Here is a 16,127-nt window from a genome sequence, read left to right as displayed (position 1 = left end):
ATCTATATACAGTATGTTTGCAGAATAACCAATAGCACTAAATACTGGGAGATTCACCTGAAAGAGGCCCCAAATATTCTGTTGTAACTCCCGTTAGGATGAAGCAATCTGAACCAAAACAATACGCTATATACCTTGATGTATGTGTAATCGATTGCATTACATGTGATGCTGGAAGTGGTTTCCATTTTCTGACAGACACATTTTGACGTGGCGCTCCATGTACCTGAACGCATCGGCAAGCATCTCCAGGGGGAAAAGTAGCAATTTCACGTTGGATGTTTTCCTTCAAGTCTTCCACAGTGTGAGGCTTATTCAAAAAGACTTTTCCATTGAGGATACCCCAAAGGGGATCTGGCAACCGTGGTGGCCATAGGCCCTTTGAAATTACCCTGTTGCCGAAGGAGGACTCAATTTCTGCCATGCTCCTTGCCGAACAGTGACACTTTGCTCCATCTAGCTTGAAGTAACCTTCCATTAACTCACAGAGCTCCTTGGAAAGTGTCCAGCAGCTAAGCAGACAGCAAGCTCCATTTAAAATCAGTGCCTCCTCACAAAGTGTCCATTTTTACAAATAAAATGAAAATAACTGAACTAAATACTTAATTTATGTAACAAAGCACCAACTAGTGCTTTGTAAACTGAGAACTGTTTAAGCACCTTGAGCATGGGATAGCTGCTATATAACTTAGACATATTATTATTATTAAAAACATGGAATTAAAGGCAGTTACTTCTCCCGCAATACCAACCCTGCCACACCAATCAAAGTGAGCACCTGGCTTTGTCTTAACTGGAAGATAGTTTCTCAATACAGTAAAAATGACTGATTCATTATCGCCAAGTCAAGGTTAACTCCCATGGAATTCCAAGGTTGCTTACATAATATTCTATAGTCCTGCTTCACTTTCTAACTACACTTTGACACCTTGTAAAGCACTTTGAGCTACTGTATATCCTTTGTTGTTGATATAAAATACTCAGAATCCTGCTTTGCCTTTCAGCCTTCCCAGAATGCAGTGCACTTGTGATCAACTTGACCAGCCATTCAGGTTCTGGCCTCTTTCCTGAAATCTGATTACATCTTGCCTGAAGAAGGGGCCTGAGTTGCCTCGAAAGCTTGCATATTGTAATCTTTCTAGTTAGCCAATAAAAGGTGTCATTTTGCTTGGCTTTTCTCTACATTCATAATGGCTAACACGGTACAACACCCTAGTACTACTGAAATCTGTCAATTGAAAAGGTTATTTACCATACATATCACATCACTTTGTGATTCAGTTTCAGAGGCAGTATGACAAGGATTACAATTTAATACACCCAATACTGTCATGCTCATCTATAATAATAGCGAGGCATTTTCTTAAAATGATCCCCCAGAAAGGGAACCTGTTATTTTAGTTTCCCAAAAATTTAGACTTACTTATTTTTTCTGTAAACATGATAGCTAACAAAAGATAAACAATTAAATACTGCTAGTACAGGTTTTTGACATATGGCATAACAATGGGGTTGGGTTATGAAGCCAAGAGCACAGGCAGTGACAAGTACATTTCCAAAAATAGAATCAAAAACAATTTCTACCCATCTCTGAAAAATCCTGAATCTAAAAAGAGGCAGAGATGGATAATAGAAGTGGATGGATGACTCAAGATGTTTCAGTGAAAATGTATCAGCCAATCATTGAAAACCAATTGCATGTGTTTATACTAGGCAAAATATTGTAGACTGAAATCATAAAACGTTCAAGTCTTCCAAAGTCATATAGCATCTTCAAGGAAATCCATTTAGAAGAACCTGAAGTTATCCCACTTTATTAATACTCATGATTGTAAAACTCTGATTTTGAAGGTGTAAATGTATGATTGTTATTGTATAATGTAGTGTGTATTAACTTTTGTATTGTTTTAATATGAAGTAATAAGTACATGAAGTAATAAGTATTAACTATTAAAGTAATATCCTCCTTTAAATGTTGTCTTAATGTTGTGTAGCAATTTGGCGAATCTTGCTGCTTTGTTCAAGGCTTGCTTAAAAAATATTCAAATTTCTATAAAACACTTGATCTTCATATCTTTCAATTACAGAGGCATGCTGACTAAGTGTTTAATTCCAATATCACCACATATTATTCACATTAAATACAATCCAAACTTGATCAAATATCAGAAAAGTTTTATTTTTTCCTCTCCCAGATTAATTGCTAATGTTACTTCTATTTATAAATTTCAAAGGTTTTTATTTTCCTTCAAATCATTTTTTTTTTTATTTTTCACATAACTCTGGGCAAAAGAGACTAGCATAAGAACCAATCGTGTTTTATTCACATTGCAAACAGGACATGAAAAAATTCTGACTATATTAAGGGTATGGTTACGCATTCACATTCCTGTGTATTAACAAAATTACATTATTAATATTATCAAATGTTCAGACAACACCTGCCTATTATGTGTACAAATTTCAGAAGAACCCCAGAGGAAAACATTTATGAGTGGCACAACGGCTTACTAATCTTCATTTCGCCTTCAGAGAGGATGATAACCCAGAAGAAGTACAATGATCTTGCCTCCCAAACTTCCACCTTTAAAAGGTGTGGAAACAGGAAGCTGTCACTGTTTGCACGACAGACCAGCAACAAAGAATAAAGAACTTGAGACAAAGGGAAACAAATTGAACTGCCAAATGTGCCAGAGTCTGACGTCAGCACAGTAAACTTCAGTAATACCCCACTGGCGAGTGAAAACCCCACTGCTAGCTGTGATTTCTCTGATATCTATGAGCCACCAACTCAATCCATAGTAAAGTTTCCAACTGTTAACTGGTAAGGTGCAAAGCTTTGCAGCTCATTGGTACAACAGATAACAGTGCATAGCTTGAATAAAAGGATATTACAAGATGCGATTTTGGCATTTTTGTAATAATCCAGTTGAGGAAAGAGTCACTTGTTTACATTTCTAGTCTCCAAATACACATTTGGTATGAATGCACAAATTGCAAGGAATGGCAAAACAGCAATCCAACTGTTTCCATTACAACTCAATCAACTTTCCATTTCCACTATTTTTTTTAGACCTCTGAGGCTAATAAATGGGATCTCCACAAGGTACCCTATGCTTTATGATAATATCTTTTGCCTTTATTTTATTGCAATGGTAAGAGGGTTACATCGATACCTAGACATGATACAAACCCAGAACTCAAGAGCTGTGCAGTTCTAATTTTCATGTTTAATTTTGATGACTGTTATTTAAACCTTACCGGCTTCTGCTTTATATATTAAAAAAAAAAACACAGAATTTTACAGATTTAACATTTAGATTTGGATTCAAGCTATGAATCACCCATACTGAGTTATGGTCATTACATTTGGGTACCAACATAAAGAATAAGCAGCAGGTACAAGAAGATGAAATAAGGTTCCTATACAAGCTTCCAGTGTTCACACTCCATAATTGATGGGAAATAATGACAATGGTCAAGGACTTCAGAGAAGAGTTACTCTCCTCTAGATTTTACATTTGGGTACCAACATAAAGAATAAGCAGCAGGTACAAGAAGATGAAATAAGGTTCCTATACAAGCTTCCAGTGTTCACGCTCCATAATTGATGGAAAATAATGACAATGGTCAAGGACTTCAGAGCAAAGTTACTCTCCTCTAGATTAAGTCCACAGAGAACGGGTACCAGGTATACCTACATAGAGATGACTCAGAAGCAGACCCAGTACACACTAAAGGTAGCTAAAAGTGCTCATCTGGTTTACAAAAATTCCACTGCCTCTGCTTTCTCATGGGGTTCAGGCAACAAGTGTGACTCATTGACATGTATGTAAATAATTCCATACTTCAAGGGTCTCCCTTTTAAAACTGTTAGTAGTAATTCAAAGCAAAACAGTTCAAACAAAAATAAACAGAAAAATTGATAATATAAAAATTATTAATACAAGATGTTTCTGTTTAAGGCTTATATATATCTTTTTAGATATATAAAAAACTTATATGATAGAAACTTAGACAACATACAGTCATATGTTCACACATCAAATATAAGGATGTTAAACAGACAGAACACTGTATGCTGTCATTACCCCACTGAAAACAAAGCAAATCAAACTATTATGTTTCTAGGTAACTCAAGACTAAAATTCTACTACTGCAGTAAGGAGTTCTATTACTAGTTAGCTTAAGGGGTTAAATTGGTCCTAATTGGCAATTCCTGGCAATTTCTAAAAGACGCTGCATAAAATTGTTTTGTATGGGGAACTTTTGCATGATCAGTAAAGGAAAGGCACAGCTGAAAATTAGGTACATGAGATGTACGAGGCAGCTCTCAAAGGAAATAGCACTGCAGAACACTTTATTTTCTGCACATGGCTGATAAGCAACTTCTAGTGCAGCATGTATAAATTATGCTGCAGCAGTTAAGTAAACAGTGGCATTGCACTTTCAAAATCCATATCTATTGTTAAAGCCTGCCTTGCAACTGAAACCCACTAAAGACCTTTGCATATAAAAATATGCTGGACAAGTACAGGTTAAAAAAAAAAAAAAAAAAAAAAGAATCAAGTGGTTTTTGCTGCCCACATATTTTAAACATTATAACCTGAGCAGCCAGCAGTGACACTCATACATCCACACCTCCTCAGTTGCTGCATTGCAGTGCTTACCTCATAATGTGAATACATTCTGGCTCCTTTGTGAAGCTGTATGCATACCCACTGGATGTGGTGCCAAAATCGATAGCCACTACCACCGCAAAGCACTGCTGTGCAGGGACATGGTGCTCAGGATCTTTCTGTAAGATAAACAGAGAGAGAAGCTTACAGGTTTGGCCCAGTCACTGTTGAAAAACAGGCTTGAAAAGTAATCATTGTTTAGGTATTGATTCATCCAGTGCTCCTTATTCAGTGATGTGCAGTGATGTATAACACACATTTCAGAAGCAAACTCTTCTGCAGGGACTACTGTAACCCAGGATATGCTAGCCTTTGGCGAGGGTACCAGTGACACAGATTTGAAGTTCATGTGAATGTCATGGAGTTACTAATGGCTGTTGGGTTTTGTTACAAACATACAGGATTATTGAATAAAAAAAATAAAAATAATACAAGAAACTGAAAACTGTGGTTATGGGACTGCTTAGTGCTATACATCAAAGTTCTTAGTATAAAACAATGTGTCTTCTCCAGGACACAATGGTCACATATTCTGAGTGAAGCTCAAGCATTAACTTACAAAGCTACAGCTACACCTTAAAATACAAGCCTACAATACAAAAATTGATGAGACAACTTTCAGGCGCCAGCTTTCTATTCCTCCACCAGTATTTCTACAAAAATCTTACTGATGCATGAAAGCATTAATTACACCATTTAAACAAAAGCTAAAGATCCACCTGGGCACTTCTAAATCAGTACCTCGTGTGCTAAATTTAACAATTTCAAATCAGTATAACTTCCCTATTATTTTATATTGTTAATGTGTAATTTACAACCAAATTTCTGTATAAACTGAAGACATAAATGAACACAGACTAGTTAAACGTGGTAGGAGTTTTATTTTATTCTAAATATTTTTGACCTATGCCAATTAGCCTATTTTAAGGAACAAATAAATTAACATACATCAAAACACTTTGTCGTTTCTTAGGGGTTTTAAACGAAGACATGGTGTACTGTACTTTATGCATAAATACTTGCTTGATGAGGAAAGGATTTTTCATTCTGGCCATCCTGACTGAACATATAAACTTCCTTAAACAAGAGTTGAACTAACAAAGGGACAGCAGACTGCAGTGCAGACAAAGTGTGGTCCCCTTTAGCTTTGAGACAGGCAGTGCACATGTCTGCTTTATGCCATTTTAAAAAGTTTTTTTTTTTATTTAATTAATGTTGGCAAAGCAGAGCAAGTGTTACATACTGTTATTTTGTTACTACTGACATTCACTTAACCAAGAAGCTGCATGGTGTTCAGTGACTAGGCTGAATGTATGAAATGAATGAAATGAAGGACTGCTTATGATTCCAAGAGCCAACCTGAAAAGAAGTGGTGAGGCGGCCTTTTGAAGTTACACACCTAAAACTTGTAATACTTTACCAAAAGAAATTCACCAGGCTAATACTGTACAAGAATTTTAAAAATTGCTAAAACCCCATTATTTTAAAATGGCTTTTTCGTAGCTACAATTTAGTTGTACCCCTATTAGTCTATGTTGGCACTGAATTATCATTTTCCTCTGGGTTCTGCAAATCTGTACTAATCTGTACTTTTCTCTGCTGTCTTTTCCAGTTCTTCTGTGGTGGAAATCTGCCTCACTATCACCTGAGCAAGGTACCAGGCTGCCCCCTGTGTTTATGGACTGAATGGTGGGTGTCCCACATGTCCACATGACCATCATCATCAGTTTCTTCCTTGTGAAGCATGATTTAGAACATTTATGTTAGACAGAATGCCCAGTGGAGGCTGGGTGGTCTTTTGGCCTTGGAACCCCTGCAGATTTTGTTTTTTTTACTCAAGCCTAACTAGAGTTTTTTTATTTTTTTTTTCTGTCCTCCTGGCCATTTGACCTCACCTTTTTCTTTGTTACATACTGTATATTATTGCCTAATCTTGATTGTTTATAGGGTGGCACAGTGGTGTAGCGTTGCTGCCTTGCAGTAAGGAAACCTGGGTTTGCTTCCCGGGTCCTCCCTGCATGGAGTTTGCATGTTCTCCCCGTGTCTGTGTGGGTTTCCTCTGGGTGCTCCAGTTTCCTCCTATAGTCCAAAGACATGCAGGTTAGGTGCATTGGCGATCCTAAATTGTTACTAGTGTGTGTGCCCTGCGGTGGGCTGGCGCCCTGCCCAGGGTTTGTTCCTGCCTTGTACCCTGTGCTGGCTGGGATTGGCTCCAGCAGACCCCCATGACCCTGTGTTAGGATATAGCAGGTTGGAGAATGACTGACTGACTAATTGTTTATTTTATATTAATTTCCCTTTTTATTTTATCTTGTAAAGCACTTTGACCTATATTGTTTATATGAAAATGTGCTATATAAATAAATGTTGTTGTTGTAGTTTTGTTTCTGTGGACTATGTGATCTTATTGTAGTGTATTGAAAATCTTGACAATGGATCAGATACAGGTCCATTTTTGTACTTCATTATCATCCACTATCGATATGTGATCCCAATTTATTGGTTATTCTAGTACAGATATCAAGTTCTTTTCAAAATTTCTATATTACATTTAAAATCTATTATCTTGTTTACACAAGATACTGTATTTTTAAGACATTTATGTATTTTTAACAACTATGTTGTGTTATGATCCTATATATCACATAAGCCTGAAAAGGCACCAACTCACCTGGATGTTTTAAAGATAACCGATTAATTGAAACATCACCATTACTGTAATTATAATTGGGGGCTAACAGATAATCCTATAACCATAAGAAACAATCTTATGGTGCTAAAGGTATATTACAAAACCAATAAACTTTTTTTTTATAGTAATAACTTCTAAATGCTACTTATGACGGAGATCAACCAAAATCGTAACATTCTCTAACCTGCTTAATCCAGGTCAGGGCTGCAAGGACAACAGTCTTCCTCCATTGGTAAATTTAAACCTTGCCCTGTGTGAACGTTGTGTGTGTGTGAACCCTGAGACACACTGACAACCCCACCAACTGGTGGTTCCTTCCTTTGTGCTATTTGTTAAAACAAAGCTGAATCTAAAAATGACATCCACAGACAATTCACTAGTTGAAAGAAAGAAAGACAACTTAGGTATTAGCTAAACAAACAAGCTTGATGTACTGAATGTTTTCCTCTCGTTTGACAAACTTCCGATGTTTTAATGTTCTTTAGTTCAGTGGGCGTCTCTTGAACTGACATTACCAGCCCAGTACGCCATAGTCTTGAAAATCACACTGGCCATCATAACTAAAGAAGATGTGAAGCTACGTTAAAAGAATGAGTCTCCTAAGAAAAAAGAGCCTGCTCTGCCCTTTCTTATATAGTTCCTCAGTGTTACATGACCACTCCTACCAGTCATTGATGTGGACCCCCCAAGCACTTGGAGGAGATGCACTACCTCTACTTCCACACCCTGAATAGTGATGGAGCATAGAGGATCTTTGATATGGCAAAAGTCAATCACCAGTTGCTTAGTTTTGCTGATGTTAAGCTGCAGACAATTCTCTTCGCACCAAGAAACAAACGTCTCCACGTGACTGCTCTCCTCCTTCTCCTTATCAATACACCCCTAAATGCAGAATCATCAGAGAAGTTTAAGTATGAACAGAAATAGTACAGCCATGGCATAATATCTGCAACACTAGCAAGCCCGCGATTCTCGAAAGAATCGCAAATCCAAGAATGGCAATCACTTTCTGTTCCCTCTGATACTTGGAGGGATGAAATATCATGGAGGGTGGGTGCGTCCTGGGAAAGTTCATTTAATTAAATAAATATTTTTGTACTAAAGCGGTTTCTTTTTGGAGCTGTGACTCATCTGGTTCTGGTGTTTCAGAAGCGCGTTGTAGGCGCCTTCGTTTATTGTTTTTATCAATGCAGTCTCTTTTTTGTTTTTCTATGGCTGTGTCGTCAGCGAGAAGTCGTTTGCTGACGGCGGCGGATTCGCGTACTGAAGTGACCATGGCAGCGGATCCAGGCATGGAGGGCTAGATTACTAAACGAACGTGGTATATGCAGTGGTGTGGGCGGTCGCGTTCGGGCGGCTGATCAACCTGGCGTGCACGCTTTACCTCAGGTTTAGTTCACAGGTTGTAGCCATGGTAAAGTTTTCATTTAATTAAATAAACATATTTGTACTAAAGCGGTTTCTTTGTGTGGGCGCCTTCGTTCATTGTTTTTATCCATACAGGCTCGTTTACAGGTCGTAGCCATACGGGCTCGAGTTTGTATTACTAATCGTTGAGCTCCTTCCATTTGGAGCCGTGACTCCTTTGCCTGTGCTGTGTCAGAAGCACGTTGTGGGCGCATTCGTTCATTGTGTTTATCCATACGGGCTCGTTTTGTATTTCCGTAAGTTGAGCTCTTTCATTGTGGAGCCGTGACGTGTTTGCTTTTGGTGTGTCTGAAGCGCGTAGTGGGAGCCTCCGTGTATTGTTTTTATCCCTCGACTTTGTTGTTCTGTGGCTGTGTCGTTAGGTAGAAGTCGTTTACTGTTAGGAAGCATACTCCATCTTACACACACTGACTGCTGGCACAGTGGATTAGAGCAGGTGTAGTTTACAGGTTGTGGTGTTTGGGCATCACGCACTGACTCTGGGAACTACTAGCTCGGTTTTGTATTACAAATCGTTGAGCTCTTTCCATTTGGAGCCGTGACTCCTTTGCCTCTGCTGACACAGACCGCTGGCACAGTGGATTAGAGCAAGTTTAGTTTACAGGTTGTGTTGTTTGGACACCACCTACTGACTCTGGGAAGCCACACTGACTGCTGGCACAGTGGATTAGAGCAGGTGTAGTTTACAGGTTGTGGTGTTTGGGCGCCACACACTGACTCTGGGAACTACGGGCTCGGTTTTGTATTACAAATCGTTGAGCTCTTTGCATTTGGAGCCATGACTCCTTTGCCTCTGCTGACACAGACCGCTGGCACAGTGGATTAGAGCAAGTTTAGTTTACAGGTTGTGTTGTTTGGGCACCATCTACTGACTCTGGGGCGCCACGGCACAGTGCGCATGCACTTCGGTGCGTCCGCCGTGCATAAATTAAACTGTCGTTTAGTAATATAGATATAAAAATATTACGTAACAGTACAAATGGGAAATAAGAAGAATTCAGTCTTAAACAAGGCAAACATACAAGAAGGTTTGCAACCCAATGTTTCAATTAGTGTTAAAATCATCAAATAGTTTGACTAACACAATGACATACATCTGACACTCCATTATGTGGTTGGCTTAATCACACTTCTACAGTACAGTATTTGGAGTAATTAAAGCTTAATTTTCATTTTAGATATTTAAATGACAAATAATCTAACATATATTAGCTAACATATATTACAAATTCCTCTTAAAAATCAAAGGCTGAATTTCACTTATGAATTTGAAAATCCAAACTGCAGCACAGAAAAACCAAAAATAGTCAATAAGTAAATATAGAAACAGCACTACACTGAAGTATAACCCTGTTCAGAGTAAAACTGTCATCAGCAGCATAAGAAAGAAATGGTTACTATGGGCTACAATAAAGCACTCTTTGCTAGGCAACCACAATGGTTTGAAACAAGAAAAGCAACAGATATGTCAAGCGTTCAAAAACACAGTTGAAGTTACACAGGGTGTTTAAAATGCTGGAAAGTAGTAGTTTATGAACTGTTACAATGAACCTTCTAGATATACCACAGAGTAATCTTCAGTTAGCCTGAATAATCATTGTGTTTGATGTCTATCAACTTTGGGAGAATTCTGCGAATTGGCACTTTCAATTTTAGTACATCACCGTTATTATCCCTCTCCACTTTTATGTAGGACTGCAGAGGAATATCAGAGGGTTCAATACAGTATTTGTAATTATTTTGTACCAATATATTCACAGTGTAATAAGAACTGTCAAGATTTTGTCTGCGTTTTTTTGCTTTTCTGTGTCACATATAAAAATCTCTGCAGACGTGCTAACCTTTACAGTGTGCCAAAAATACACTCCTTCTACATTCTCATTGACACTGCACCGCAACAGATATTACTAAATCAAATTCTTTATTCACATTTAAGTCATGTATATGGGTTCAGATTGATTTCACAGTGTCACAGCAAACAAAGAGCTTAATATGAAACATGTAATTACAAGCATTATCATATGAAAATCAATTACTCCAGCATACTAAAATTAAGACTGCCTCCCTCTCGATCTCTCTCACTCCAATTTAGAAGAGAATCTGAAGGCTGATTTGTACTAAATTTAAAATTCTCAAACTCAGGTAATCAAAATGGGAGTGGAGAAAATGAGTGTGTCTGTGTAGGACCAGCTTTCCCTTCGGGGTCTGTTCTGCATTGTTCCCATCACTATCACTTCTCAGCCTCTGGGTTAAGATCAAATATGTAGGTTTAGTCCACCACATTTTTCAAAGTCAGTAAAATTTATCTTGGAGCTAAAGACTGGCCAGCAACGAGCTCCAAGCAGGCTACATATCACCACCTGTATAAGATCTGCAGATCCTGGCCCCATTTAAAAAAAGGATTTGCAGAGACCCACCCACAGGAGAAAATCTCGGCAGCTTCTTCTCAAGTAGTACCCCTCTATTATTACTGTAGGACTATACCAAGAAAGATGGCTTCAGTGGCTCCAGCTCCCACTTATGCTTTTCTTTCCACCAATAAAGCTGCCAGCCTAGAAGGATAGCAAATCAGGGACTTTCTCCAATGAAAGCAACCTGGCTAAGCCTGGTCCTCCAGCCCCAACCAGCCTGAAGCAAATCTAGGAGCACCTATAGGGAATGTTAGTCACTGGAGTCTTGAATGAAGTAGAGAGCAGTACTGAGGCTGAATGGAGATGAGGAGTGATTCCCACATATGAATTTGGAGACTTTCGGTAGGAAAATGGTGTTTAGGAAAGATTTCACTTTGTAAACAACACTGGGAAATGGTGAAGGTCAACTCCAGTTTTACTTGCTTTGTGGGGAACTGTGCCATCTACACTGAAGAAAGGTGGGTGAACGTGTCCACGAGGAATCCACATAATTTCTTGTAAAAGCATTGGCACATTCCTTATGGGTTTCTACAAAGTGGTGAAAAATGTCATTCACACCCTGGACAGATAAATACATTAACCTGTCATCGGCAGAATAAGGAAGAAGATTACTGTACCCGATGGACTGCAGCACCTAACACAAAGCTTGGACTCTTTACTACCTCAACCTGTCTTACACTTGTAAGAAATGTGACAAATTGGGCCATGTATTACGGGGCTGCCAGGAACCTGCATGCAGGAACTGCCAAGTAACTGGGAACGAGACAACGGAATGCATCAGAGAGGTTGCCTGAAATCTCTGCAGACTGGTCAGCTACATCTACAGAGACTGCCTCCAGCATGAGAAGACCTACATTCTTCTTCTTCTTCTAGCTGCTCCCATTAGGGGTCGCCACAGCGGATCATCTTCTTCCATATCTTTTTGTCCTCTGTATCTTGTTCTGTTACACCCATCACTTGCATGTCCTCTCTCACCACATCCATAAATCTTCTCTTAGGCCTTCCTCTTTTTCTCTTGCCTAGTAGCTCTATCCTTAACATCCTTCTCCCAATATACTCGGCATCGCTCCTCTGCACATGTCCAAACCAACGCAATCTCACCTATCTGACTTTGTCTCCTAACTGTCCAACTTGAGCGGACCCTCTAATGTACTCATTTCTAATCCTATCCATCCTTGTCACACCCAATGCAAATCTTACCATCTTTAACTCTGTCCCTCCAGCTCTCTCTCCTGCTTTCTGGTCAGTGCCACCGTCTCCAACCCATATACCACAGCTGGTCTCACTACTGTTCTGTAGACCTTCCTTTTCACTCTTGCTAATATCCATCTGTCACAAATCACTCCTGACACTCCTATCCACCCATTCCACCCTGCCTGCACTCTCTTTTTCACCTCTCTTAATCACAATCCCCATTACTCTGTACTGTTGATCCCAAGTATTTAAACTCAATAAGAGGACCTACATAGCAGCTATTATTGTCAGAAGATTAGGTACCTACCCTGACTATGAGAGGGACAGCCAAATCAGAGACCAGCACTTTCCCTGGCTTTGAAGGTGACTCCAGTAAAGAACAAGACTGAAGCACTGCCCCCCTTTCACCCTAGAAGATACATCCAGTCTTATATCACTTGCAAGAATAAAACTTAAAAGGAAGGTCCCGAGCATCCCAGATGAAGACTCAACAAAAAAGTTGAATGACATAATGCATGTCTGAAAAGTATGGCAGGGGAAATTATGACTACTGAACAAATCATACAAATGATTTTTCTTACCGCAGAATGAGTTGGAGAAAGTGGTGTAATTCCAGGATCCCCTAAGCTTCGGGCAGGGGAAGAATATGCAGAAGAAATAGAATCTGTAAGAAAGAATGAAAGACAGGCAAAAAAACATTAATAAGTGAATGAACAGTCTGTGAGAAGCAGAAGACTCAGATCTTCATGCATGCAACAGGCTTAGTACAAGAAAAAGAAAAAGCACTTGGGTCTTCAGCACTATGGAGAGCTCCAGCCTCACTTCCCACTTGTACTCAACCAAAGTGCAATTTCCGAAAATAAACAGTTTAAAGAACTAAATCCACAAAACAGAACACAAATGGGACAATAACCAACTTCACCAGACCTTTATATTTAGAAGTCCAACTTGATAAGCAAATACCAGACAGGTTTCAGAAAAGCAAACCAGCATTCAATCAAAATCTTTACTTTGAATAGACCATTTTGCAGAAGGCACCATTCGCCAGCGAGTTTGAAGCATACCGATTACAGAAAACACACCATTCCATTAACCTCCAATCAAAAGTCAAATTTATTTTAAGTTCTTGTAACTTGTCATACACTATAATAGCTGAGTAACGGTAATGCCATGCACATTTCATTGGCGGTTTCTTTCTTCTTGTTTTTCTAAATAAGACCTTTATTTCCAGTGATATATATATACACAGTATGGTACTAGATCTGCATATATCCTTATCAAAATTATGCATTATCCCTTTCTTGGTAAGGTCTCCATAATTTCATGTTAGAATTTCCACTAAAGATGGAGTTAGTATACAGGTGCTGGTCATAAAATTAGAATATCATGACAAAGTTGATTTATTTCAGTAATTCCATTCAAAAAGTGAAACTTGTATATTAGATTCATTCATTGCACACAGACTGATGTATTTCAAATGTTTATTTCTTTTAATGTTGATGATTATAACTGACAACTAATGAAAGTCCCAAATTCAGTATCTCGGAAAATTAGAATATTGTGAAAAGGTTCAATATTGAAGACACCTGGTGCCACACTCTAATCAGCTAATTAACTCAAAACACCTGCAAAAGCCTTTAAATTGTCTCTCAGTCTAGTTCTGTAGGCTACACAATCATGGGGAAGACTGCTGACTTGACAGTTGTCCAAAAGACGACCATTGACACCTTGCACAAGGAGGGCAAGGCACAAAATGTCATTGCTAAAGAGGCTGGCTGTTCACAGAGCTCTGTGTCCAAGCACATTAATAGAGAGGGGAAGGGAAGGACAAGATGTGGTAGAAAAAAGTGTATAAGCAATAGGGATAACCGCACCCTGGAGAGGATTGTGAAACAAAAGCCATTCAAAAATGTGGGGGAGATTCACAAAGAGTGGACTGCAGCTGGAGTCAGTGCTTCAAGAACCACCACGCACAGACATATGTAAGACATGGGTTTCAGCTGTCGCATTCCTTGTGTCAAGCCACTCTTGAACAAGAGACAGCGTCAGAAGCGTCTCGCCTTTGGACTGCTGCTGAGTGGCCCAAAGTTATGTTCTCTGATGAAAGTAAATTTTGCATTTCCTTTGGAAAGCAAGGTCCCAGAGTCTGGAGGAAGAGAGGAGAGGCACAGAATCCACTTTGCGTGAGGTCCAGTGTAAAGTTTCCACAGTCAGTGATGGTTTGGGGTGCCATGTCATCTGCTGGTGTTGGTCCATTGTGTTTTCTGAGGTCCAAGATCAACGCAGCCATCTACCAGGAAGTTTTAGAGCAATTCATGCTTCCTGCTGCTGACGAACTTTATGGAGATGCAGGTTTCATTTTCCAACAGTACCTGGCACCTGCACATAGTGCCAAAGCTACCAGTACCTGGTTTAAGGACCATGGTATCCCTGTTCTTGATTGGCCAGCAAACTCGCCTGATCTTAACCCCATTGTGAAGAGGAAGATGCAATACGCCAGACCCAACAATTCAGAAGAGCTGAAGGCCACTATCAGAGCAACATGGGCTCTCATAACACCTGAGCAGTGCCACAGACTGATCGACTCCATGCCACGCTGCATTGCTGCAGTAATCCAGGCCAAAGGAGCCCCAACTAAATACTGAGTGCTGTACATGCTCATACTTTTCATGTTCATACCTTTCAGTTGGCCAACATTTCTAAAAATCCTTTTTTTGCATTGGTCTTAATTGATATTCTAATTTTCCGAGATACTGAATTTGGGACTTTCATTAGTTGTCAGTTATAATCATCAACATTAAAAGAAATAAACATTTGAAATACATCAGTCTGTGTGTAATGAATGAATCTAATATACATGTTTCACTTTTTGAATGGAATTACTGAAATAAATCAACTTTGTCATGATATTCTAATTTTATGACCAGCACCTATATGTGCTAAATTTCACATATGCATTAAATTTGAATGAAGTGACAGTCCAAAATTTACATTATCTGACAAACTTGGATAAAGCACTGGCATATTTTTAATTACGTTGCACTATCCCTTTATTTCCTGAAGGGGAAATAAAGAGAAAAATGTAAGAGCCAGGAAGCACACTAATAACTCCATGGAGGAAAAGTAGGTCAAGTTCTCCACCTCCACGTAAACATAATGGATTTGCTTGTTCTGAAGGCAGAGGTACAGTCAATTCAGATAAGTCAGGCTGCTCCTGGGAAAACCATGCAGTCACAACACTGCACTTTTCTCATTTTGCTTTTTACAGCACTTGACTGCATTATTGTGTGTGAGTGCAAGTACTTACTGCTATGCTGAAGTAGATCAGGAGTAGAGCTTTAAACGTTTGCAGCCATACTGTTCGGTTTGATAAGAAAACTGACCCACAAAACAAGAGAGATGGAGCTTCTGATTATGTCAGCATATTGCCCATATAAATCACTTAACCAGTTCTCAGTTGTTTTGAACTCCAGACTCTAAAGTTGTGTAGTGCCGACACTTTCTATCATGCCACTAGATTTTAGCTGAACAGCCCGAGGCTGCCAAACTACTGAAGTGACACTGTACCCTCTCTCTTTCACATTCTGTGCTTCTTTAACCAATGGTGTTATAGTCAAGCCACTTTTCCTGGACAGGAAAGTCTCTCTGTTGGCTTTTCAACCAAGTGAAATGAAAAGCATACAGCTGATTTGGTAATATTTTTTGTTTTTAACTTTAGTGCCC

General features: G+C 39.1%; 1 protein-coding gene across 2 annotated transcripts in view; it reads right to left on the bottom strand.

The window, feature by feature from the left end:
- The window catches only part of hspa12a (heat shock protein 12A), a 183,537-nt gene that overhangs the window by 82,710 nt on the left and 84,700 nt on the right, over positions 1–16,127 (bottom strand). For both annotated transcript variants that reach the window (XM_028796009.2, XM_051923467.1), the window contains exons 2-3: positions 12,986–13,068; positions 4,671–4,798 (exon numbers count right to left, since the gene is read on the bottom strand). In XM_028796009.2, coding sequence (XP_028651842.1) covers positions 4,671–4,798; positions 12,986–13,068 — 211 coding nt within the window. The remainder of the gene's footprint in view (positions 1–4,670; positions 4,799–12,985; positions 13,069–16,127) is intronic.

The sequence above is a fragment of the Erpetoichthys calabaricus genome, chromosome 2 (assembly GCF_900747795.2).
Source record: "Erpetoichthys calabaricus chromosome 2, fErpCal1.3, whole genome shotgun sequence".
NCBI classification, from domain to species: domain Eukaryota; kingdom Metazoa; phylum Chordata; class Cladistia; order Polypteriformes; family Polypteridae; genus Erpetoichthys; species Erpetoichthys calabaricus.
The sequence above is the reverse complement of the archived record's forward strand: the minus strand, read 5'-3'. Positions and strand labels throughout refer to the sequence as shown.